Below are 27198 nucleotides of genomic sequence, written 5' to 3'. Positions count from 1 at the left end.
GCAGGCATCTCGATGCGCTTCAGCTCGAGGCTCCTGTGGCACCGAGTCGCCCTTACAGCGGCAGTCAGACCAGAAGAGTGCCATTCCAAGTTCACTCAAGCCGTTGGCACTTGGGGCCTGCGGAGGCCTCGTTGTCTCAGTGGTCCTACTGCAGCACCCGCCTTCTCCGGGAGGATGCGCAGGGTAGCTTCACTTGGAGAAGCGGGCCGGGAGGCTGCGCTGGTTTCCAGGTGCAGAGGACCCAACGGGCTGGAGGGGGCGGGGCTCAGAAGATAAGGAGGTAGTAGCAGAGCCGGTGGAGTGCGGGGCTACAGAGACCACAGAGCCGATGGGCAAGGTTAACTGGAGGGGCGGGGCCGGGGAACTGCCCAGAATTGTAGGCAAATTCTGTAGTTTCGTTTGCAGGGTCTCCACTATCACTTTCGATTTGAGTCCCTGCAGCTAGCCTGCCCTTGAGCTCCCGCTGGCAGCAGAACCCCTTTCTCCTACAGACCGATCCCCAAACAGGAGTCTTCAGGCCTGGATACGACCGTCTTCCACGTGTAGTGAGGGTGCAGCTTTGACCCGTCTGTCCCTTCCGTAGACTCATCCCCTCCGGAGACCCAGAGATCTAGAGACCGGCCTACTGAAATCACCCCAGGGTGAGTGCTAAATCCTGTTTCCTGCCCCACCCCTCCAGCATACACCCCCCTCCCACCCTAGAGCTCATACTGGTTTGTATCCCCGGCCCTGTCATATTGCCTCCCCAGAACTCAAAGAAATATGTCCCGCCTCTCAGAGTCCGCTCGGGTATGTTCTTCCCCACAGAGCTTATATGGTCAGTTTTCGCCTGCCTCATCCCTCTTTATCTCTCTTGGGCATATGTAGTAGCCTGCCACTCCCCAGATCACATGAATGACTCTTCAGGGGTCCCATGATCAGCGGAACCGCTGCAATGGCTCCTGTAGGTATACTATTGATAGGCAATCAGGCATGTAAAAAGTCTTCTCCATTTGGAGGCTCAGGCGTCTCTTGCCAGAATAAAGACAAGAAGTACTTCTTGGTCTCAATGTACCTCCTGAATCTTCCCTTCCTTCACTCCTTTGGGTTCCAGGGACTGCTGTGTTCTTGGTTGTCACGACCCATTCTCCAATAGGGTTTAATTCCTCCTAGGCCACCAGCAGAAGGGAAAGCAAGCTATTAGCTTCAATTCACCCCTAGGTCATTCTAGTGAAAGCGATTTACGCCTATTGCTTCCATTATCACTAGTCTCCTCCTCTTCTTAAATTCTCTGCAATCTGGTTTCCAATGTCATTCAACTGAAACTTCATGCAGGAGGTAGAATTTCTATTTAATTCAACAAATATGTATTTAGTGTTAAAATTTTTGAATTTTTGTGTCCCTGGCCCTTAACAAATTGCTGGACACATTATCATTTGATCCTTACAATCACTCTGGGAGGTAGGAGCAGGAACTTAATAGATAGTTATTAATTTATTAACTGAAGTGCCAAATTTTTTTGTAAGATAGATTAGGGAGAAGAAAAAAAAAAGAAAAATAGCCCAGTCTTTGCCTTTTTAGAAGTCTCCAGTATACCAGAATGAGATATAGATCATGTATTGAAGCTATTAAAGCTTAAATGTACACTAAAACTTTTGGGACACATTGTACACAGGTATTCTCCAAGACTGAATATGATAAGGACAAAGGAGAGAGCTGGGCAAAGTATTCTAGGAAATTTTGAGGAGGGACAGAATATTTTCTGCTGAAGACTCAAGGAGATGGCCCTTGAAATTGTACTTGTAGGAAGACAGAAGGGTTATAGCAGATGATAGGAGAATATTCAAGGTCTAGGGGGACTGCCTAGACAAATACACGGAGATGAGAGATGACACGAAGACTGGGGAATAACTAACAGCACAGTTTGGCTTCATAAGTGTGTAAAGGAGTACTGTGAAATGAGACTGGAATGGGAGAGTGGAGGACCTTGAATGCCAGGCAAAGTTAGTATTCTAGATAGTAGGTAACTTGAAGAGTTTTTGAACAGAAATGTGATCTGATCAGATCTGTGCATCATTAGTCAGTCAACGAGCATTAATTTAGTACTTGTTATGTGCCTGTGCTAAGCACCAGGGTGACAGAGAAAGGCGAAAACAATCCCTACACTAAAAGAACTCACTTGGTAATGAGGGAGAGGCATGTAAATAAGTAGGAACATGCAAAAGGTATAGACAGAGTGGATGGAAGGCATTCGTAGAGAGGGGTGGCACTCCAGCAGGTGGGGTTTGATCTGTTTCTGGAAGGAAGCTAAGGAAGCTAAGAGGCAGAGATGAGGAGGAAGAGCCTTCCAGGCATAGGCAACAACCAGCACAAAGGCAGAAAGGTGAGAGATGGAGTGTCCTGTTCAAAGTACTACGAGTAAGCTGGTGTAGCTGGATTGTAGAGTTTGTGGAGGTGGGAGTAGTGAGTAAAGTATAAGAAGAGTGGGAAGGTAGGAAAGGGTTAAGTTATGAAGAGCTTCAAATATGGGGGGAATTTATGTCTTGGCAGCTGGGTGAAGGATGAGATAATTGGGAGATTAGAAGTAGGAATACAGCTTCAGAAGTTTTTGTAGTAGTTCAGGTTAGAAGTGATGAGGATTTGAAGCAAGGGTGGTGCTGGGGGAATAGAGAAAAGAAAATGGATTTCAAAGGTGATACAGAAGTAGAATCGACAGGACTTGATAGTTGTTTAGATTTAGAGATGATGGAAAGGAAAGAAGACTCTAAAGTTTCAAACCTGCATGACTGAGAGGGGGGTGGGTGATAGTGTCATCCAAAAAAAAAGTGTTATTTAGTGGGAGAAGGAGAAAGTTTCAACTTGAGTCATGTTGAGTTTTTGTTTCTGGCAACACCTGAAAAGGGACTTGAAAGAAGAGAAAGATGTTATCTGTCAGAGATGACAAAGGGAAGTCATCTTCCATTTGGGATACTTTCTGGACAAAGGCACAAAGGTATTCAATAGGCAATTGGAGAGTGCTCTGGGGAGAGACTTGGGTTATGATACAGGTTTGGGAATTATCTGCATAGAAGTGATAAGCCCCGGGAGTGGCTGAGATCACCAAGGGAGAAAACATAGAGAAGTAAGAAGCTGAGAACAGAACCTTGTTGGACATCCACACTTCAGGCAATAGGAGGAGGACACAGCACCAGGAAAAGAGACTTTAAAAAAAAAAAAGCTGGAGGATCTCACTGGTGGCAATCCCAGAGAGAATAATGCTATGGGAAGCAAAAAGGACATAATGTCAAGGAGGGGGTTGTCAACGGTGTCCAATGTTTAGAGAGATCAAGGAAGATAATGGCAGAGAAAAAGGTCACTGGATTTAGCAGCAAGGATAGCATTAATGACAAAGGAAATAGAAGCTGTAGTTGGAGTAGTGGGGCTAGAATCTAGATTGCAAGGAGGCAGTGGGTGGTGAGGAAGTAAGAACAGCAAGTATGGGCTGCTCTTTCCAGCAGTGTAGAAGTGAAAGAGTATGATCATTTTGGGCAATGACATGGTCAAGGGAAGGTTTTGTTATTTTTTAATTAATTGTTTTTAATTGTGGAGCATTTATTTTCTTTTTCTCCCTCCCACCTTCACTCCCCACTTCAGTATGTGGGAGTGGGGAATAAGAAAAGCCCTTTGAACAAGTAAACAGTGTCTTGGCTTACATATTAGTCCCTCACCTTTCTGGCAGGAGGTGGGTAGCATTCTTTATCATCAGTCCTCTGGAATCATGATTGATCAGAGTTCTTAAGTCTTTCAAGATCGTTCATTTCTACAACATTGGTGTTATAGTAAAAATTGTTTCCTTTATTCTGATCAGTTCGTACAAACCTTCCCAGGTTTCTCTGAAACAATCACTTTATTTCTTATAGTACAATAGTATTCCATTACATTCATATCCCATAATTTGTTCAACTATTTCCCCAATTGATGGCTATCCCCTTAGTTTCCAGTTTGGGGCTACAATGAAAACAACTGCTATAAAAATTCTTGTACATATAGGACTTTTTTCCTCTTTCTTTGATTTCTTTGGGATGTAGGCCCAGTAGTGGTATTGGTCTTCAAAGAATATGAACAATCTAGTAACTTTTTGGACATATTTCCTAATTGTTCTCTACAATGGTTTGACCAAGTCAGTGCTCCATTAAAAGTCCATGAATGTGTTTGCTTTTCTTCAGCCTTTCCAGTATTTGAATTTTCTTTTTTTGTCAACTTAGCCAATGTAATGAGTATGAGGTGGGATTTAAGAATTGCTTTAATTTGCATTTCTCTATTATTAGTGATTTAGAGAATTTTTTTCACATGGTTTTAGGTAACTTGGATGTCTTCCCTTGAGAGCTGCCTTCATAGCATTGGACCATTTAATCAATTGATGAATGGCCATGACAATTCAAGAGAACTAGTGATGAAACATGCTACTCACATGATAGAGAGGTGAAGAACTTGGAATGCAAATACACACACACGTACACACACACACACACACACACACATTTTGGACGTGACAAATGGGGAAATTTGTTTTCCTTGACATACATATTACAAGGGGTTTTATTTTTCTTTCATTCTCAGTTGGGGAGGGAAAAGGAGAGATGACAGACTTTGTTGATTGAAAATACATTTTGGGGGGGGCTAGGTGGCACAGTGGATAGAGCACTGGCCCTAGAGACCTGAATTCAAATCCAGCCTCAGACACATGATACTCACTAACTTTGTGACCCTGGGCAAGTCACTTAACCCCAATTGCCTCGCCAAAATATATATATATATATATATTTTTTTTTTCTTTAAAAGAAAAGCTTTGGAATAACCACTATGGTAAATGTCATAAGCAATCATATATTATATATATATATATATACACACATATATATATTTGTTGTGGTTTTTTTTTTTTTTTGGTGAGACAATTGGGGTTAAGTGACTTGCCCAGAGTCACACAGCTAGTATCAAGTGTCTGAGGCCAGATTCGAACTCAGGTCTTTTTGACTCCAAAGCCAGAGCACTATCCGCTGCACCACTTAGCTTCCCCAATCGTAATTTTTCTTTAAAAAGTATTGCTGTACAGCAGTGAGTGTCTATTTCAGGTTAAGTGGTACAAATTTTTACTGAGGCCATTCAGCATTATTGTGTGACTTTCTCAAGCAGTGTTTGTTTTTCTTGTTCAGTTGTGTCCAACTCTTTGTGACCTTGTGGACATTGTTCATGGGGTTTTCTTGGCAAAGATTACCATTTCCTTCACTAGTGGATCCAGTGAGTCCTATTGTTAGGCAAACAGAGGGTAAGTGACTTGCCCAGGGTCACATAGCCAGGAAGGGTTTGAGGCTGTATTTCAACTCAGGTCTTCCTGACTTCAGGCCCAGTGCTTTATTCACTGGGCCACCAGCTCCCCAAGCAATGTTTATCAGCTCATGAATAGGAATGAAAAAGGTGGTAGTTGTGAAGACTAGAAGTTGATGATTAGAAGGATGAATGTTAGAAAGATAAGAATGTGTATGTTAAGGGAAAATTCAGGGATGGGGATGGTTCCAAATGGTTTTGAGCTGATTAACCTTAGAGTTAAGAGTAAGAATGAAGGGAAGTAGGATCAAAACAAGGGTCACAGACTAGGACAATATGGAAGGGTTGATGCAACATAGGTTATGTTGAAAAGTAGGTCCATGAGCAGCAAGGATAATTGGAGGACAGGGTATTATAATCAGATGGGAGAATTTCAGAGTTCATGAAGTTGGAAGTGGAGCAGTTTCAGGTAATGTTGAGACCGTTACCACCCCTGTGGGTAAATGGGCTAGAGAAGAGACAGATTCTGTTCCTGTGGAGCTTGATGAACTGAGAACCAAGGGAGATAACAGTATTGTCCATTTAAACATCAAAGTTACCAAGGAAGGGTGTGGTGGAGGGGAAGATGGTAAGTCAGGTGGTGAAATAATTAGGACAGAGACCTCTAAGAAATTTATATATGTTGCTCATCAGCATTGTATATTCAGGGAAATGGGTAAAAATACCCCTATATCAAAGGTCTTTCATTTATAAGACATTTCAAAAAGTCTTTCAGTTAAAGTCTCCTTCTGCTCAGAAAACTGGAAAGGAAGTCCCAATTAGTCTCCCAGGGAGTCTTGGCTCTCTCCCTGACTCATTTCTTTCTTCTTATCTTCAGAACCAGTCCTACCCAACCTCTTGTTTTTCCCATAACCATTAGCCTTCTGATCTTGCCCATCCCACAGCACAGTGCCTTAGTGAATGCTTAATACATAAAGTGTTAGTGAGTGCTTGCCTTCTTTTCTTCCTTCCTTCATTTTTTCCTTCCTTCTTTCTTTCTCTCTTTCCTTCTTCCCCTCCTACCTTCTTTCCTTCCTTTCCTTTTTTCCTTCCTTTCTTTTTTTCTTTCTTTCTTTCTTTCTTTCTTTCTTTCTTTCTTTCTTTCTTTCTTTCTTTCTTTTCTCCCTTTCCCTTTTTTCCCTTCCTTCTTTCCCTCCTACTTTCTTTACTTCCTTTCTTCCTTTCATTTTGCTCTAACCTTTCCTTAATTCTTTCTTTTCTTGTACCTAGCCATTCAGCAGATTCAAATCAGTACTATGACATCAGAGGACATTGGAAAATTTTCCCATGCATTCTATCATAGTTGTGGAGTGGTGGAACATTTTTAGTTGTATAACAAATTAAATAACTGCAGGGGACAAAAGTAGATTAATTTGATTATATAAAAACAAAGAATGTTTCTGTGACAAAAGGAAATGCTTCCAGAATAAAAAGGGAAAGAAACAGATTAAGAGCAAAATCTTGGTTGTAAGCACTGTTGACCAAAATCTGATATAAAATCAATGAGGAATTGATACCAGTTTATAAGAATAAGAGCTATTTCCCCCCACTAGATTAATGGTTAAAGGACATGAATATTCAATTTTCAAAGAAGAAATACAATTATGTAGATATTACAGAGGGACATATTTAGGTTCCACGTGTGGAAAAAACTTCCTAACAGTCAGAGCTATTTGAAAATGGTATGGGCTGCCTTGGGATGCAGTGGCTTCCTTGTCCCTGGAGATATTTAAGTGAAAGCTGACCCATTTATCAGGTGAGTTTGCAGAGGGAATTCTTGTTCAGAGATTCTGTGATTCTGAGGGAGAGTGGTGGTCAGCAGAAGGCAGCAACATGGTTCTGGACAGGATGACATAATCAGGTGCTATGGTCTTCAGTAAAGGAGAAGTTGTTGCTAAATGATTGTATTCCAGGGTTAGGTCCAGTGTGTGAGGTTAAGAAGAGGAGGAGGAGGAGGGGGTGGGTTTTTTTCCATTTTATGCTCCAATTGCGTGTAGCTTCTACTTATAGATTCCAGATGAATGCATTTACATCACAAGAAGAACACAAGGTTAGTTGTCTCATTTCAATTCCTTTCTATTTTACCCCAGAAGCAGAAGTCATTTCCTGACATCACTTTCTTCACCTTCCCAGGAATCACACCAGATCAGTGCTTTTATCAAAATCCTGACACCAGACTCAAAACTAGGAATTCTTGTGCATGGAGCAAATTCAGTTGGGGAGGGCAGGTGGTTGCAGAGGACAGTCTACCTCAGATTGTTGTTGTTGTTGTTCTTTGTTGTTTGTTCTTCAAGAGGACCAATGACTTCAGGAAGGTAATATCTTGATTTGCAAGTGAGGCAGGGCTGTGTAAAGTCACTAGCCTCACTGTCTTTTCTGGAGCCATCTGGGTCCAGTGGCAAGATATAGGTTGAGAATGAAGGACAAACAACAATCTATGAGTAGTAGTAGCTGGCCCACTGGGGACTCACTTGGTCAGTTCCAGTTGGGCAATGCTTCCCCCTACCTCAGATATGGTCCCACTAGAAGAGGGAGCAACCCATCCATAGAACAGGGGCTCTTAACCTTTCTTGTTTAGGTCATGGACCTCTTTGGCATCCTGGTGATACCAAAGGATCCCTTCCAGAATAACATCTTTAAATTCATAAAATAAAATTTGTAGGATTACAAAGGAAACCAATTATATTGAAATGAAGGTGTAATTTTTCCCTTCCCAGTTCATAAGCCCCCTAAAATATATTCTGGGGGCCCTTAAGGGATCCATGAACCCCAGATTAAGAAATTCATGCCTTAGAGAATCCTAATTGCTGCTAGTCCCTAATTTTTGCCCTCCTCCCCACTCCACATGAGTTAAATATAAAGGCAGCTCTTCTGATTACTAACCTTTATAGACATTCAAGCTCCATGCAGCTGGGCTGAATGGAAGGCAGTGGAGGGGGCGGGTCAGTGACAGGCCCAAGAGAACGTGCCCTGGCAGAATGCTGCAGGTGTTAAGCCCGAGGCTGGCCAGAAGACTACAGGGAAAAAGTCTGCTCCCACCCCAATTCTCCACCATGTTGACAACCTGCTGTAAAACTGTGGTCACTTTGTCTGCTTGGTTCCTACTCTGCATGACATTCCATGACCCCCACCCCACTCTTACCATTAAACCTATTGCCCCTTTCAATCCTTCAACAAGCATTTATTAAGCAGCTACCCAGTGCCAATCACGGCTGGACCCTGGGGATAGAAAGACAAATGGAAATGTCTCTGCCCTCAAGAATCCTACAGTCTATTAGTGTGGGGAGGAAATTAGCCTATACAAAAATCAAGATAGGCTTCATGTATGAGGAGGCACCAGCTGGTTCAAGCCTTCAAGGAATTCTAAGAGGTGGAAGGGAGGAGGGAGTACATTCCAGACACAAGCAACAGCTTGCACAAAGGCATGAGGTTGGAAGAAAGAATGTTGTCTAGGAGAAACAGCAAATAAGCCTATTTGGCTGAGACACAGAGCACATGAAGAGAGTAATGTGTAATTAATCTGAAAACTTGGTTGGGAGCCAGACTATGAGGGGTTTTGCATGCCAAATAGAGGAGTCCATATTTTATCCCAGAGGTGGTAGGGAGCTTCTAGAATCTATTGATCATGGAAGTGATGTGATCAGACTTGTGCTTTAGGATTACAAACCTCACAGCTGTCTGGAAGATGCATTGGAGGGGTGAGAGACTTAAGGCCAGAAGACCAACTAGGAAGCTATTACAATAGTCCCAATGAGAGGTAATGAGAGCTTGATCTAGGGAAGCAGCTGCGTGGATAGAAAAAAAAAGGGATGACTGGGAGAGATATTACTGACCCTCTTGTGTCTTTTTCTCTCAGGTGTGATGGAGACCATCAGTCCCTCATGGACTCTCTTCAAATTCCTTGTCTCCTTCTTCCTCCTTAACATACCCACTCAGGCCTCAGGTATGACTCTGCTTTCTTCAAGCTCCCAGGGCCTTGCCATAAGGCCCTAAGCTAAGCCCAGGGAGATTCTGGCCTCTTCTCTCCTTACAAACCAAGCCATTCCTCCCTTATTGGAGGAACTTATCCTTCCTCATTGGAGCAACTCCATCTCCACAACCAGTTCCTTCTCTTCAACCTGATACCTTCTCAATGTCCTCATCATCCTGTCCCTTTCCTTCCCTGAGCTCCCTCCCTCCTTCCCTCTGGCTCTATCTATGGGGTTTTGGACTCTGTTCTCCTGCTCCATGTGTATCCTGGAGTCCAACTCCTCTAACCCTTTTCTGTGCTCCTCTCTGACCCCATGTCTCTTTTTCATGGCTTGTTGAACAGAGACTTTCTTAGTGCTCGGACCTACAGCACCTGTTCAGACTTCAGTGGGAGGAGAGGCAGTATTATTATGTCACCTGTCCCCTGCTCAGACTGCGCAGCATATGCAAGTAGTGTGGTCCAAATCTCAGGATGTAGTGCATCGCTATCAAGAAGGAGAGGATCATTTGGAAGACCAGACACCTAATTTCCAGGGGAGGACTGAGCTGGTGAAAGATGCCATCGCTGCGGGGAATGTCACACTGAGGATATGGAATGTGAAACCTTCAGATGCAGGACAGTATAAGTGTTTTTTTAATGATTATTCTCATTCAGCAGAAGCATTCATGGAGCTGAAGGTCATAGGTAAGGCCCTGAACTGAGGTTTGTTTTCCTGGGATTTGTTTTAATGCATCTGGAAGAGTGTGGCTTGCCTGCTTATTCTGTTCAACAACAGATGGTTATGAGGGACCTCCTTCCTGCCAGACCCTCAGCTAGATGCAGGGAATACAAAGGTGATAAATGGAATAGCCCCTACCTTCAAGGAACCTACTATCTGTAAGGGCATCCTTCATGCACATAAATAGCTATGACACAAGGCAGGATGTGCTAAGCACAAAAACTTTTGAAGGAGTGATCAATTTCAGCTGGACAGATCAGTGAAGGCTTCAAGGAAGAGGGGAGAAAGGGGAGCATTTCATGGAGGATGTGATATGTCTATAACTTAGCATGACTGACTGATGGTGTCCAGTTCAGTGATTCTTACCTTTGATGACAAGTTCTTCCCTTACTCCAAGCTTCTGTTACAAATTTATATCATGTCTCCTCCCATCAAGAGCCTTTTCTCATTCACTGTCCCATGTTCTATCCTCATCCCAATCTTTGTCCTCATTTTTTTTCTTCCTTACAAGTAGGGTCCCATCTGTTATTGGCTTCTCCAAGTAAAGGACCTGTTTGGGGACATTTGGGTGGTGGTGGTATATTCTCTTTTTAAGCTGTCTAGCCCTGAGCCCTAGACCTCAATGAATTCCATCAGCTTCCTGGGGTACCAGCTCCTTGGGACTGATCCTGAGCACCCTCAGCTTACCTTTGGCCTCTGGGCTATTGCCTTTCACTGCTTTTCCCTTGTGGCTCTAGAGTGGAAAAATTCCTTTTTCTGTAAGTCTAGCTGAGACGAGTTTGGGGAATTTTCCAGAGGAAATTTAACTCAGAAATATACATTGATTGTACACCTGTGACAACAAATGCCTGATCACAGGTGAGCATGACTGACTCATTTCACATCATTCCCCTCCCATGGGCCTATCTGTGGTAGATTCTGTTATCAAACTGTCTGGCTCCTAAGCTTGAGAGGTGACTTGAGTGAGCCCTACCTCTGGGTCAAGTGGATTTTCAGTCCTTCCCATAATCTGTCTTCTAGGCCCCTGGGTCAGCACTTCTGGCCCCTGGCTGCCCTGTCTTGCCTCACCCTTGGATCCTGTGTGGTTCCCAAATTCTCTAACTGGGTGAAACATAGGTGATAAAATAAATACTTGTTGAATTGGATAAATCTTCAACTTGGACTAAGTCCAAGTCTTTGGAAGGCAGTTAAGTGATGTTGTGATTAGAGTACTGGTCTTGGAATCAGGAAGACCCCAGTTCAAATTCTGGTTTAGACACTTGTTAGCTGTGTGACCCTGGGCAAGTCACTTAACTTTTTGTAGCCTATGTTTCCTCCTCTGCAAGATGGGAATGCTAACAGCACCTAACCCCTGGGATTGTTATGACGGTCAAAGGAGATGCCATATGAAAAGTACTTTGCAAATAGAAATGCTAGCTAGTATTATTGCCTATTAGTGCCTTCTCCTCTAAGATTATCCTCCATCTATTTTGTATGGATCTTGTGTATACCTTGTTATATTCATGTTTTCAGCCTTGTTAGAATGTAAGCTCCTTGAGGACAGGAATTGTTTTTTGCTTTTTCTATGCTCTATGGCACATTGTTGTTGTTCAGTCTTTTTTCAGTCATGTCTGACTCTTTGTGACTCCATTTTTGTTTGTTTTTTTGTTTTGGCAAACATATTGGAATGGTTTGTCATTTTCTTCTCCAGTTCATTTTACAGAGGAGGTAACTGAGGCAAGCAGGGTCAAGTGACTTGCCCAGGGTCACACAGCTATTAAGTCTCTGAGGCCAGATTTGAACTCTAGAAGAACAGTCATCCTGACTCCAGGCCCAGAACTGTTTCTACTGCAACACCTAGCTGATTAAGACCAATTCACCAATTACTAGAATGAGGAGGCTGCCTTTAAAACTTGAACTGAGTAAGTTTAGGACAAAGAAAAGGAAGGCTCACTTCATAGGTGGTGTTGTCAGGAAAGGGAGAATCAATAAATCCATAACAAAGGTGAATTTTCACTTTTTATAGACATTCTTCCCTCATTAGAGACACTCTGGACTTATTCTTTCAATTCACACATGCACCAGAACTCCAGTGGCAGCATCTCTTACTATGAGAATGGAGCACACTTCGAGGCCCCTAGAAGTGGGCTCTAACTGGTCAGCCTCCTGTTAGATCATTCTGCTGTCATTGATACTCATGATTTTTGCAATAGAAAAAGGACTGCTCTCTTTGGGAAAGAGAAGAGAAACAAAAGATGAATTCAGGGAAAGCCTGCTTGAGGGAGGTCCCAGTTCCACAGAAAGCCTACTGTTGGGTTTGTATTGCAGAGGCACCAACCCTATTTGAGACCTATCCTGTCTGGTGGAGTGTGATTGGCATCCTGGCATTGGGACAGCTCAGCATCCTCTTTTACTACAGCTGGAAAACCTACCAGTTCAGAGGTAACTCCCTGTTGGGAAGGTAGGGGGCAAGGCAGTCAGCCAGTCAAGTAGCATTTATGCGGTGCTAACTATATGCTAGGTAAGTGGCATTTATTAAGTGCTTACTATTAAATGCTAGGTACTGTTCTAAGCCCTGGGAATACAAATAAAAGTAGAAAGAAAGGCATTCCCTGCCCTCAAGGAGCTTACAGTCTAATGGGGGAAGACAGCTCATAAAAACAAGATACAAAGGGGGCTGGGACAGAGGTACCTTGTGCCGGGGCATGACCAGAGAAAATCTAGAGTACAGCCTGGAGATGAATGAGACTCTGCTGGCCTCTGGGCACCCTCCTTAAATGGAGAGTCTGGGAAGAACAATCCAATCAGAAGGAGGGGCCACAGGGGTAAGGGCTACTTTCAATGTATGAATTCCAGGTTGGAGTGAGGCTTCAGAATGAAGATCTGGGGTATGGTGAAGGAAGTCTAGAGTTCGGCTTGTAGAAGAAAGTTCAACTTGTAGGAGGAGATATGAACCTTCACACTCTTTACCTCAAACATTCTAAAGTTTTGCTTCTAGGCCTTCAGACTTGATCAGAGACTCCAGAGATGCAGAAGAGGAGGGGAGTAGTTGGCCAATCAATTAGTTCTGTAAGGTGACTCAATGAGTCAATGAGTGTCCTAGGCCTAGGGAAGGAGGTATTTGGGACACCCTGAATTTAGTGGTCCCCCTGCCTGGACTGAGGTGGTGGGGTGGGTGTTTAGGAACCCTGGCAGGGAGTCCACTGAGGGGTTCTGGGACATTGTGTTTCAGAAAATTTCCTAGTCAATTGGACTCATAAGGTGGGAGTGATGATCCTGGCAGTTTTTTGGTGTTTGCTGATGAGTTTCCTCATTTACTACATTGTGAATATGTCTGGCTGTAGAGGTAAGACCCTAGTGGATGCCCCTATTGGATGTTGGAGGGTATTTGTCCCTCTTTGGCCCACCAGACCTGGGTCAGGCAGAAGGGGCACAGGAAGAGCTCAGACTTCTCATCCTGAATATCCTGGGAGGAAGAAGGAGTGCTTATGCCCCTGAATGCTATTGCTAAGCCTGTGTATATATTGAGAGTGACATTGGAATGGTGACATTGATGTGAAGCTCTGGGATAAGGCTCTGCTTTAGTTGGAGAGAAGGGGAAGAGGAACCCTTGCTGTAATTGGGAGTATGAGTGGATAAGGGGAGTGGAAGCTCTAATAGGGGATGTAGGAGGCCTGAGTGCTTGGGGTTGCTATGATTTTCAGGCATGGAAGACCTGGATGAGTGGGTTCAGAAGGACCAGGTATATTTGGCGCTGTTGACATTCCTTCCACTACTGCCAACACTCCTGTTTGTGGCTGTTGATTTCCATGGCAAGCGCAAGGAAAGAGGTAACTAGGACCAACCTAGGGATGCTTTGGGGTTCAGACTCCTCAGGGAAAGGCCACACAGAAATCTGGGCAAGCCTCCTTCCCTCCAACTGCCCCTTAGAGTTCAGGTTCTGGTGAGGATGGACCTCTGCAGCTTCCCTCATTCTTCAATAGATTCAACAATCTAAGAGCTCAATAAGTTTTTCTTCTGTCTCCTCCCTTACCCCACCCACTAAACATAGCCACATGTTGAACTTTACAGTACAGACATCTGGGATTCAATGTGATACTCCCCTACCTCATACCAAAACTCCCCAATTGCCTGGGGTAGGCAGACCCAAGATGATCCCTAGCCTGAGGTCTCCCCATAACTTTCCACCTTGACATCATTTTTTCACCCATTCTCACTGCTGTCTTCCCATGCTTTGTGCCCTTCTAGGAAACACTGCTCAAAACCAACCCTCAGGTAAGTAATTCTGAGCTCCTGTCTCCACCTCAGTCTTACCCCTGGGCTCTGGAAAGTCAGAGACATTCTTAAACAGCCAAGTTTTCAGAAAAAGGAAGAAGTCAAGCCAGATTTCCAGTCCCTCCAAAGCCCTGGTCCTTCCTCCTATGCTCCCCCTACCCTGACCTTTGCACCATTTGTAGGGGATTTCCCAGGGCCAGAGGCTTGCTGAGGAGGTCAGTCCCTTTCTAGAAATACCTCAAGGGGAGCTCTGCTCTTGGCCTGGGGATTCCTTTGCCTTTTGTTAACACCACATTAATCTCTATTCCTAATTCAAGCTCAAGCTTCATACTGAGCTCCTGACCTTCCTGTTCTCCAACTGGTCCCTGAGCTTTTTGATCTCCCTGAGTTGTTACACCTAGTCCTTGAGAGGAAACATGAATTGATGGATACAGTGTTAGACTTCAAGTCTGGAAGACCTGGGTTCAAAACTTGTCTCTGATATTTACTCACTAAATCTCAGTTTCCTCATCCCTAAATGGTCATGGTACTACCTTTAGTATTACCATCCTATTACAAGGATGCTGTGTGACATGAATGAAATTACATTTTAATAGTACCTTGCACATCTTTAAATGTTACCTCTAATTATCTAACCCACCTGCAATACATTTTCTTCTTCTTCTCCCCCTCTACCAAAATACCAGAGAAGTCATAGGATAGCATCATACATTTTGAGCCAGAAGGGACTCAGAGACCATCTAATCCAGCCATCCCCCATTTTATACCTGAGGCCTAGGGATGTTAAATGACTTACCCAAGATCACACAGGTGGTAAATATCAAAAGCAGGATTCAAACTCAGGCCTACTGTCTTCAGAGCTAACATGCTCTCCAGCACCCCAAGGCTACTTTAGAAGATGCTGTCCATTGGGGATGCTCTCCACCACAGATATGTTCATGATAAAGACCCTCACAATTTTACCATGCCCCAATGATACTATATAACAGCCTTAGCCATGTACAATAATACATATCAACAAGAAGGAACAGGGCCATTGCTTCATGTGACCCTAATGACCCATTATGGGTTTGCATTCCTGTACTTTAACTAAATGATTTTTGAATTTATTCCTATTTCCAGTCAGGGCTACATTGAGGTAATGAGCTCTGCTCGTTCACTGCTGCTGTGACATGGGATTTCTGCTTATCAGTTCTTTTATGTCTTCCCTACTCCCAGGCTTACCATGTTCACATGCCCCCATTCACCTTCCACCCCTAAAGGAGCCTGATCCTTTTAGTGTCCTCATTTGATATTCACTATCCCTTGGCTCACATTACCTTTCTTTTCTGGCTATATTCTCTTATAACTGGCCAGGGCTGACAATCAGACTGTAAAGGGCAAGGATTATTTCTGAGTCTGTCCCAAACCCTATTCTGATAGAGCCCAGCACCTAGCAGCATGCAGGCAGGAACAAGCATTTATTAAGTTCTTATTGTACTGAGTGCTGGGGATACAAATTCAAACAAAAAGAAAGATGCTTCCTGCCCTCATTCTAATGAGAGAAGACAACACACAAAAGGGAACCGAAAAGTAGGGAAAGGGGGAAGAGGGAAGGTACCTATGTGGGAGTATTGTATCAAAATCCAGAAAGTCAGAAACAAAAACAGGAGGCAAATGGCCACTGGGTTAATTTGTCTAGTGATTGCCAGTTCCCTATCTTCACCGCTGACTGCTCAGAGCTCAGCACTCTGTGAAGATAGCCCTGATGACTGTTCTCCAAACATATGACCTTTTTTTGGCCCACTGAGCCATCCCTGCCCTGTCCTATATTCCTCTCTCTATATCCAATCTTTTTATATAGATATAGATCTTTTTGGCTTTCTTCTCCATTCGAGGTATATTATTCATATGACAAAAGAATTCTTTGGAGAGGAAGGTTTGCACCATGGTTAGGATTGAACTTGTATAGAGGTTCAATTCATATAAAACGTAAAGAGGTAGGATCAACACTTGACCCATGACCCTACCCAAACCAGCTGACATTTTTTTGCTTTGTTATGTTTTTATTCAGAAAGCCTTCCTCTGGACACAAGAAGAGGAAACTAATAAGAAGCAGCAACAGCCACAGACTTTGTGACTCAGCCCTTCCTTTATCCTAATGGAGAGGATTTAGTTCCCTTCCCTGTCTCCATCATCCCATCCTAGATTCCCCTTGCTCCCATCCTTTTCACAAATCCACATGCCTTATTGTTTTATTTTTTCTATTTACTATCTTATTTTTCCCCAGTTACATGTAAAAACAGTTTTTAACATTTGTTTTAAAAACTTTGAATTCCAATTCTCTCCCTTCCTCCCTCCCCATCTCCCCATGTTGAGAAGGTAAGCAATTTGATACAGATTATACATATGTAGTCTTGCAAAACATCCATAATAGTTATGTTGTGAAAGAAAACACAGACAGATTAGAAGGAAGGTAGAAAATTGGGAAAGAATTTTTACAACCAGTCTTTCTGATAAAGGCCTCATTTCTAAAATATATAGAGAATTAAGGCAAATTTATAAGAACACAAGCCATTCCCCAATTGATAAATGGTCAAAGGATATGAACAGACAGTTCTCAGATGAAGAAATTAAAGCCATCTATAGTCATATGAAAAAATGCTCTAAATCATTATTGATTAGAGAAATGCAAATCAAAACAACTCTGAGGTCTCACATCACACCTATCAGATTGGCCAACATGACAAAACAGGAAAATGATACATGTTGGAGAGGATGTGGGAAAATTGGAACGCTAATACATTGTTGGTGGAGTTGTGAAATGATCCAACCATTTTGGAGAACAATTTGGAACTATGCCCAAAGGACTACAAAAATGTGCATACCCTTTGATCCAGCAATAGCATTTCTAGGGCTATATCCAAAAGAGATCAAACAAATGGGAAAAGGACCCATATGTACAAAAATATTCATAGCAGCTCTTTTTGTGGTGGCAAAGAATTGGAAATTGAGAGATGCCCATCAATTGGGGAATGGCTGAGCAAGTTGTATATGAATGTAATGGAATACTATTGTGCTATAAGAAATGATGAACAGGCTGACTTCAGAAAAACCTGGGAAGACTTATATGGTCTGATGCTGAGTGAAGTGAGCAGAACCAAGAGGACTTTGTATACAATAGCAGCCACGTTATGCAATGACTAAGAATGTTAAACTGAACCCTTCTCAGCATTACGAGGATCTAAGACATCTCCAGAGGCCTCGGGATGGAAAATGCTGTCCGCATCCAAAGAAAGAACTATGGAAGTCGAATCACTATCACTTATTTTTACCTTCTGTTGAGTTTTGTTTCATCTTTCTGATGGTTCCTCCTATTGGTTTTAATTTTTACTTACAACTTCACTAATGTGAAAATATGTTTAATGGGTATGTAAATGTAAAGCCTATGTCAGATTGTGCGCCATCTTGGGGGAGGGTGGGGGGGGAGAAAAAGGGAGAAAAAATTTTCAACTCAAAAGCATATGGAAAAAAAATTAAAAAAAGAAAAGAAAAGAAAAGAAAACACAGACAAAAAAAGCAACTCAAGAAAAATAAAGTAAAGAAAAACTATGCTTTAATCTGAATTCAGACACCATCAGTTCTTTCTCTGGGAATGGATAGCATTTTTCATCATAAGTCCTTAAGAGTTGTCTTAGATCATTGTATCGCTAAGAATAGCTAAGTCATTCACAGCTGATCATCTTACAATATTGCTGTTCCATTATACACAGTACATTTCACTTTGCATCAGGCTATGCAAATCTTTCCAGGTTTTTCTGAGAGGATTCTACAGATCATTTCTTATAGCACAATAATAGTCCGTCATAATCACATACCAAAACTTGTTCAGTCATTCCCCACTTGATGAACATCCCCTCAATTTCTAATTCTTTGCCACCAGAGGAGAGCTACTATAAATATTTTGGTATTTATAGGCCCTTTTCCTTTTCCTTTTTTTTTCTCTTTTGGGATATAGACTTACTAGTGGTATTTCTAGGTCAAAGGGGATGCATGGTTTAATAGCCCTTTGGGCAAAGTCCCAAGTTGTTCTACGGAATGGCTGAATCAGTTCATAACTACACCAATAGTTCATTAATATGTCATTTTCCTCACATCCTCTCCAACAGTTGTCATTTACCTTTTCTGTCATATTAGCCAATCTAATAGGTATGAGTTAGTACCTCAGAATTGTTTTAATTTGCTTGAAAGTCTTCTATCTCATTGAATATCCATGTTTTCCCCTGAAGGATTATACTCAGTTTTGCTGGGTAAATGATTCTTGACTGTAATCCTAGTTCCTTTGCCCTCTAGAATATCATATTCCAAGCCCTCCTATCCTTTAATATGGAAGCTGCTAAATCCTGTGTTATCCTGATTGTGTTTCCACAACACTTGAATTGTTTCTTTCCTTCTGCTTGAAATATTTTGTCCTTCACCTGGGAACTCTGGAATTTGGCTATAATATTCCTAACAGTTTTCATTTTGGGATCTCTTTTAGGAGGTGATTGGTGGATTCCTTCCATTTCTATTTTACCCTCTGGTTCTAGAATATCAGGCCAGTTTTCCTTGATAATTTCTTGAAAGATCATGTCTGGGCTCTTTTTTTAAATCAAGGCTTTCAGGTAGTCCAATAATTTTTAAATTATCTCTCCTGGATCTATTTTCCAGGTTAGTTGTTTTTCTAATGAGTTATTTCACATTGTCTTCTTTTTTTCTTCATTCTTTTAGTTTTGTTTTATAGTTTCTTGATTTCTCATATAGTCATTAGCTTCCATTTGCTCCATTCTAATTTTAAAGAATTATTTTCTTCAGTGACCTTTTATGCCTCTTTTTCCATTTGACCAATTCTGCTTTTCATTGACTTTTTGTACCTCTTTTACCATTTGGCCTAGTATGTTTTTTAAAGTGTTATTTTCTTCAGTATTTTTTTGTATCTCCTTACCAAGTTGAGTCATTTTTTTCTGATTTTCTTAAATCACTCTTATTTCTCTTCCCAATTTTTCCTCTACCTCTTACTTGATTTTCAAAATCCTTTTTGAGCTCTTCCATGACCTAAGACCAATTCATATTTTTCTTGGAGGCTTTGGATGTAGGAACTTTGACTTTGTTGTCTTCTGAGTATGCATTTTGATCTTCCTCGTCAACATAGTAATTTTCTGTAGTCAGAGTTTTTTTTTCCCATTTGCTTATTTTCCCAGCCTATTACTTGATTTTTAATCCTTTGTTAAAGTAGGTCTCTGCTTTCAGGTTGGAGTGCACACTGTCCCAAGCTTTAGGGGTTTTGTGCAGCTGTTTTCAGAGATATTTTTAGGTACCTTTTTTCAGTTCTTCCAAGGTGGTATGATCTAAGGAAAGGTGTTTACTCCTTTCCTGGCCTGTGCTCTGGTCTGTGGGTGACCACAAGCACTGTTTTCTGCCCTGGAATTGTGAGGAGGGTCCCCCTTCGACTGCGGCCTCAAGCTCTGCTATTCTAGTGCTCCTGCTCACCCTGGGACTGCCACTCAGGACTACAACCTGGATCCAAGTGTGGGCCAAGCAATGGAATCATGCCTCAGTGCTAGCAAAAAGGCTCCTATAATCTCCTTCTGACCAGTTTTTTGACCCCCTTACTGTCTGTGGGCTGAGAGCTCCAGAAGCAGCTGCTGCCATTGCTACTGATGATTCAGTAACTCCCAAGGCCTGCTCCTGGTTTGGTATGGCTGGGGCTGTGCTGGTGGCCTGTGCTGGACTGCATTCCACTCTCACCCAGGCATGACAGACCTTTCCTGCTGACCTTCTAAGTTGTCTTTGGTATCTGTGGGCTGAGAGGTCTGGAAATGTCCACTGCTGCCAGTGATTCAGTCACCCCGAGGCCTGCTCCAGGTTTGCTGGGGCCTAGTCTGTGCTGGTGTAACCTGCCCTGTGCTACACTGTCCTCCTCTCTCACCTTGGTACAACAGACCTTTACTGCTGACCTTCAAAGTTGTCCAGCTAGAAGTTTGTTTCACTCTACCTTTTTGTGTGTTCTGCTGCTCTAGAATTTGTTTAAAGTCATTTTTTAAAGGTATTTAGAGGGGTTTCAGGGAGAGCACAGGTGAGTCCCTGCCTTTACTCTTCTATCTTGGCTCTACCTCTCTCAAAAGCCTTATTAAATAAAGGTTCAATGTTGGGGATATTGTAGAGGGGCTTCATGTAATAGTAGGTGTTTCCCTGTTATTATCTCTCTCTCTCTCTTGAAATTATTGTGTATGTGTGTTTGTGTATTTTCATCTATAGAACTTGAGGCAATTCTTCTCTCATATGTGGAACTCCCAGAAATGTTTCCACAGATTTAAGGTACTTGTGGGTCTGCATAAATGCAAAACCATAGACTAAAAGTCTCTACTCATGTGTTTACTTTTATTGGTCAGTCAGAGTACATAATTCAAATCAAAGGCATTTGGTAAAAGAGTATATAGCCTATGCCCAATTTCTGCCAGGCTGTTTCCAAGTTTCCCAATAATTTTTACCAAATAATGAATTCTTCTCCCCAAAACTTAAGTCTTTACACTTGTCAAAAACAGTTTTACTACAGTCATTTGCTGCTGAAAATTGTATGTCTACTCTGATCTACTGATCTACTTTTCTATTTCTTAGCCAGTACCAGACAGTTTTGATAATTACTGTCTAACAATATATTTTAAGATCTGGTACTGCTAAACCTCCTTCCTTTACATTTTTTTATTAGTTCTTTTGATATTTTTGATCTTTTGTTCTTTCAAATTTTCTAACTCATTAAAATAATTTTTGGCAATTTAATTGGTATAGCATTGAATATATAGGTAAAATTATCATTTTTATTATGTTGGCCCTGTCTACCTGTGGACAATATTTCTCCAATTATTTAAATCTGATTTTTTTTGTATATGAAGTTTTTAAAATAATTTTGTTTATATAGTTCCTGGATTTGTTTTGGCAGGTGTACTCCTAGACAGTGTATATTGCCTAGAGTTATTCTAAATGGGGTATCTCTTGTTATCTCTTTTTGAAGGTTTTGTTTGTCTCATATAAGAACATTGATGATTTATGTTAATTTACTTTACATCCTCCTACTTTGTTAAAATTATCAGTTGTTTCAACTAATTTTTTAGTTGAGTGTTTGCGATTTTCAAAGTATATCATGTAGATCAGCTTGCCCCAACTAGCTTGAGCACCTCTCACCTGAGAAAGGCCTAAAACCTGGATTGGCCAATCAGGAGACAGACATTTTTGGCCCACCCTGAGCTTAACCTACCATAATGCTTTGCATGTTCTGGCATAACAGATATGCTTTGCTTTGCTCTCTGAGTGAACACAAGCTCTCTGGCTAGATTTTGCTCACTGGGAACATTCTTCTGCCAAAGACCTGGCTCATCAGACATCTCCTTTATTTTATTGTTTATGATTATCCCTTATTATCTTCAGTAATGCATCCCTCTTTTCTGTGTTTATGAGCACTGTTAAGTTGTTATGTTATGTTATGTATGTTATGTTATGTTATGTTATGTTATGTTATATCATGTTACGTTACATTATATTATGTTGTATTACATTATGTTATGATAGAAGAAATAGACATCCTGGAACTATAATTTCAATTGACATTTTGGCGCCTCTCATCTTATTATTTTATTAATCTACCCTATTAAGAAATTTCTTTTTCAAATTATGGTTAACACATATGGAGACTATAATTTTGGTTGACACAGGTATCCTGAGTCAGAAAGAGAAGAGGAATTGCTCTTATATAAAGTCCTCTTCAACTGTCCTTTCTTTGAACTCATTTTCTAATGACTCCCGTGTATGGACACATACATGTCACCTCTTTTTTAGAGTAACCAATTTGTGCATGCAACCTAGTTCTGTTTGTTGTTTGATCAAACTTCTGGTTAAAGGTGAATCCCACTCTGTTCTTTTTGAACAAGCCTCTGGTTAAGGGGGCAACCTGATTCTGTTTTTTTCTTAAACCAAACCTCTGGTCTAGGTTGACAGTTGACAATCATCATATGGGCTGAAAAGAGAGATAGTTTTAGTACCTCATTTCCTACTCTGATTCTTTCTATTTATTTTTCATCTATTATTACTACTGCTAGGATTTCCAATGCAATATTGAATAATATTGGTGCTGGTGGGCATCTTTGTTTCACACCTGATTTTACTGGGAAGGCTTTTAGCTTATCACCATTATGAATAATGCTTACTAATGGTTTTAGGTAAGTGCCTTTCATCAATTTAAGGAAAAATCCATTTATGCCAGTACTTTCAAGTGTTTTTAATAGAAATGAGTGTTGTAATTTATCAAAAATTTTACCAGCATTTATTAATATAATCATATAATTTTTGTTACCTTTATTATTGATATGATCAATTATGTTAATAGTTTTTCTTATGTTAAACCATCTCTGCATTTCTGGTATAAATCCCACTTGGTCATAATGTATAATCTTTGTAATATATGTTATAATCTTTTACTAGTATTTTATTTAGGATTTTTGTATCCACATTCATTAATGAAATTAGTCTATAATTTTCTTCATTTTTACTCTTCCTGGTTGAGGTGTCAGTATCATATTTGTTTCATAAAAAGATTTTGGCAGAACCCCTTCTTTGCCTATTATTCAAAATAATTTATTTAATATTAGAATTAGTTGGACTTTAAATATTTGATAGAATTCACTTGCAAATCCATCTGGTCCTGGTGCTTTTTTCTTAGTAACCTCATTTATGGCCTCTTAAACTTCTTTTTCTAAAATAGGTCTATTTAGATATTCTGTTTCCTCTTCTGCTAATCTAGGCAGTTTATATTTTTTTACCTATTCTTCCATTTCACTTAAATTGTTAAATTCATTGACATATAATTGGGCAAAATAACTCCTTGCAATTGCTTTGATTTCATCTTCTTTAGTGATATATTCACTTTTCATTTTAAATTCTAGTGATTTGGTTTTCTTCTCTTTTTTAAAATCATATTAACTAATAAACTGCCCATAATCTTTGACCTAGCAATACCACTATTAGGTCTGTTTTCAAAGATGATTAGGGAAAAAGAAAACAACTATAGGTTCTAAAATATTTATTGCAGCTCTCTTTGTGGTGGCAAAGAATTGGAAATTGCAGGGATACCTATCAATTGGGGAATGGGTAAACAAGTTGTGGTATATGATTGTGATGGAACACTACTATGCTATAAGAAATGATGAGCTCAATGATCCTAGAAAAACATAGACTTGCACAAAATTATGGTGAGCAAAATGAGCAGAACTAAAAGAATGTTGTATACAGCAGCAACAATATTGTTTTAAGAACAATTTTGAGTGACTAAGTCATTTTGACATCATAAATACCCAAATTAACTACAAAGGATTTATGAAGGAAGTTGCTATTTGTATTCAGAGAAAGAACTGCTAGAAAAGAAATGTGTGTAGAATGATTTTACATATGTATATATGTATACACACACATATTGTATGTAATAGTAACCATCTCTAAAGTGGTAAAATGGGGAGGGGGGAGGGAAGAAAAAAAGAAAGTTGCACGATAATTTTATTATATATTTAAAAGGAATAGCAAGTTGTAAGTTTCATGTACAATTTTTCTTCTATTTTACTATGTTATGGAAATGCTTGTTTTATTTCTTGAGTTCAGAATAAAATAAAGAAAAAGAGTATATAGTAAGAACATTAGCAATACAATGCCCCTTTCACCTGCAAAAAAGAACCTGGTCTCACTCTTACTCCTTTCCCCCTCACCCCCCCCACACCATCAGTGGAAAGAGTGGCTGTGTGTGAAGATCACACACAAATGGGGCAGATATGTGACCAGGACATAACCATTGTTCCACTAGTCTCAAAGTCCTTGCTGGTTTCATAGTACGTTTGGCCTCTTCTATGCTGATTGTCTCCTTTGTACGTGTGGTCAACAATATTCTGTCTATTGCCAGTTTCTGGGCTTTATCTCTTTAGGACAACCTGATGGCCATCCTAGCTCCCATTTGCTATGGGAGACTAACAGCTTTTTAGTCATCGTCAGAGTCCATAAGCCACTATGCCCAACTGGAGGGGAAGGTTGGGATTAGTACCTGCAGACTAAGACTGTCTTGAACTTTAATTCCCTGTGCCTGGAGCTGAATCATAGTCATTTGTACTAGACTTAAAGTTAGAACTTCAGGAACTTTACTCTGGTTTGGCATGCAAATAAATTTGAGGCAGATCTAAAGCTAAGGGAAGAGGTCAAACTTGTTTTCCTCTACCAACCTGCTCCCCATTTCTGCCTTTATCATGTATACCTGTCAGCAGCAAAAATTCTCTGGCTTTGGTGTTATTTTTGACCTATGAAAAGCCTTGCTTGTTGTTCAGTTATTCAGTCTTGTCCAACTCTTTGTGACTCCATGGACCATAGAACTACAGGCCCTTCTATCCTCCACTATTTTCCTAAGTCTGTCCAAGCTCATATTTGTTGCTTCTATGAATGCTATGTATCCCTCTTATCCTCTGCCCCCCCTTTCTCCTTTTGCCTTCAATCTTTCCCAGTGTCAAGGTCTTTTCTAGTGAGTCTTGTCTTCTCATTAGGTGGCCAAAATTAAGCTTTGATTCCATTATTTGACCTTCCAGTGAATAGTCTGAATTGATTTCTTTAAGTATTGACTGATTGGATCTGCTTGCTGTCCAAGGGACTCTCAAAAGTCTTCTCTAGCATCACAATTCAAAAGTATCAATTTTGTAGCATTCAGCTTTACTTACAGTCCAGCTCTCACAGCTATACAATAGTAATGGAAAAATCTTGCTACATCCTTATAATTTTTATTAGAATGTAAACTTCTTGAGGGCAAGGACTGGTGTTTTTGGGGTTTTTTTGTCTTTGCATCTCTTATGCCTAGCACAGTGCCTTGCATATATCAAGTACTTAATAAATGTTTATTGAATTAAATTTGTGGGTCTTTCCATATTTGGAATTCTAGAATTTTATAAGTGTAAGATATATGTGTTCCAATATAAGGTATATCCACATTGGTGGCTCAGGCTGAATTTATAGAGATCGCTGAAATCTGGCCCAAGAAGAGATCCAAGGACCCCGTCTGTATTGCCAACAGTTGGGCTGTGGGTGAGGAACAAGCAGGACCCCGAATAATTCAAAATTGGATGTTCTTTCTTTCTGAATCTGAGCGGGTCATTGGGCTAGAATTATATCTATCTGTCTCCCTCAAATATCTCTGGTCTAACAGTATGATGGTTAGGGGTGCAAAAAGAAAGCTTTGTCCTTGTTCAAAGGTCAAGTGGGCAAGGTAGACCTTCCTTATCTTACACTCTTCAGTTTACCTCCTTTCTACTAAATGTTGTCTACATTAAGAAATATAGTATAATAAAGTATAGTGAGTAGCAAGTAAACCATGCTGAACAGCCTAGATTATACCAAAGAATACACATGAGTGAATAAACTTTTTAGCTTTTTAGAGGAGATCTCAGCTCAAGCCTGAGGCCCACTCAAGGATAAATTCTCTCTCCAGAATTTCTAGAGAAGGCAAGTCAGACATCAGGAATATATCAAGGAGATGGTTTTACCTACATATCTATGGCTTACAAAGTCTTTCTCTTTTCCCTGAAGTGTCTTTGAGATTCTGCCCTCCAAAGCTCTGAAACCAACTCTTATGCAGTATCTCCTAAAGATCAGCTCTTATTAATCAATTATAAGTCAATCTCCCTCCATAAACACACCCTCATGCAAAACACACCAGCCTTAGTTGGGAGCCCAGTTATAAATGGATTTCATGTGACTCTTTGTGCTCTACTCCTGCTAGAGCCATTGGCAAGAGGTGGGTAGGGAGGGTGGCATCATTTTGGGAATTAAGGATATAAAAAAGGTTTGTAGAGGATCTCTCTGAGAATATAAAGAAGAGGATCAAAGGACCCTAGTTATAGTGGGAGCTGAAGGAGATAAGGTCAAGCAATATTGATATCTCCAAGGACACCAGGGGGAATTCTGGGAGATGTTCAGATATTCCTTTGTGAGGCATTTTGCCCCTTCCTTATCTTTGCATTTTGAGGAAGGAATACAACCCAATGAATGGTCATGAAGTGACTCAGAAATGAAGGCCAGGAGAGTGATGGCTTCATGGCTTTATAAGAAGAGGAATCCCGCTGGCAGAAGAGAAGCAGGTAACCTGTCCTTGGGGCTGGGTGAGGGGTGAAGGGGAACATGGACTAGGGAAGGAAATTTTGGTTTTGGATCAGTTTTAAGTTCATGGTTATGTAGCACTTTAGATGAATTAGCCTATAGGGGTCATCCGAATAAGTGTTTGAGGGGAGAGGACAGGGAATGGAGGGATGGGACTTCAGAGGACTCCAAGGACACCATGATTAAGCATTTGGGCAAATTAGAAATGAAATTTCTGACTCCTTCCAGCCATATGGAGGTTCAGTGCTGAACAATGTGGTGCTTTGAAATGACAAAACAGTATCTTCATTAACTGCTGAGCCAGCTTTGCCAATGACTCAGTGGATCTTTTAAAAGGGGAAAACAGATTCCATTTCATCTTCCTCCCAGCCTACACATGGTATCATGTAACGCCAAGATTTCCAGGATGTGATGGGCAAGGGCCAGCTCTTCTCCACCCCAGCTTCCTGGCAGCCTCACCCATATGACAGCTAGTGCAAGAAGACTCACCTAGCTGAGCTTCTGCCTGGGCCCTTGGATCTTTTTTCTGCTTCATGTCTATTCTTTCCTAATCTTAAGTGAGCCATTTCTTATCTCTAGATAGACACACTCTGGCTTGGAGGCAACCTTATAAATTCAAGAAGTCCTTAGATGATGCAATGGATAGGCACTGGGCCTGAAATTAAGAAGACCTGAATTCAGCTCTTACTCAGGCACTTAATAGTTATGTAACTCTGGGCAAGTCATTTAACTTCTGACTGCC

At 41.0% G+C, this 27198-nt stretch overlaps 1 protein-coding gene across 2 annotated transcripts; it reads left to right on the top strand.

The window, feature by feature from the left end:
- Positions 1 to 25211, top strand: LOC110214317 (myelin-oligodendrocyte glycoprotein-like). Of its 2 annotated transcripts, XM_020995158.2 has the most exons (9): positions 1 to 337; positions 492 to 641; positions 9182 to 9268; positions 9638 to 9979; positions 12321 to 12434; positions 13225 to 13338; positions 13697 to 13822; positions 14241 to 14267; positions 16321 to 25211. In XM_020995158.2, the coding sequence occupies exons 3-9, from the start codon at positions 9187 to 9189 to the stop codon at positions 16353 to 16355; spliced, it is 840 nt and encodes a 279-aa protein (XP_020850817.1). In that variant the 5' UTR covers positions 1 to 337; positions 492 to 641; positions 9182 to 9186; the 3' UTR covers positions 16356 to 25211. The 2 variants fall into 2 exon arrangements, with proteins under 2 accessions (XP_020850817.1, XP_020850816.1); XM_020995157.2 differs by lacking the exon at positions 1 to 337 and having other exon boundaries at positions 346 to 641.
- Positions 25212 to 27198: the final 1987 nt, after the last annotated feature.

This window comes from Phascolarctos cinereus, unplaced genomic scaffold (assembly GCF_003287225.1).
Source record: "Phascolarctos cinereus isolate Bilbo 61053 unplaced genomic scaffold, phaCin_HiC Scaffold_4;HRSCAF=312, whole genome shotgun sequence".
In the NCBI taxonomy this organism is placed as follows: Eukaryota; Metazoa; Chordata; class Mammalia; order Diprotodontia; family Phascolarctidae; genus Phascolarctos; species Phascolarctos cinereus.
The sequence above is the reverse complement of the archived record's forward strand: the minus strand, read 5'-3'. Positions and strand labels throughout refer to the sequence as shown.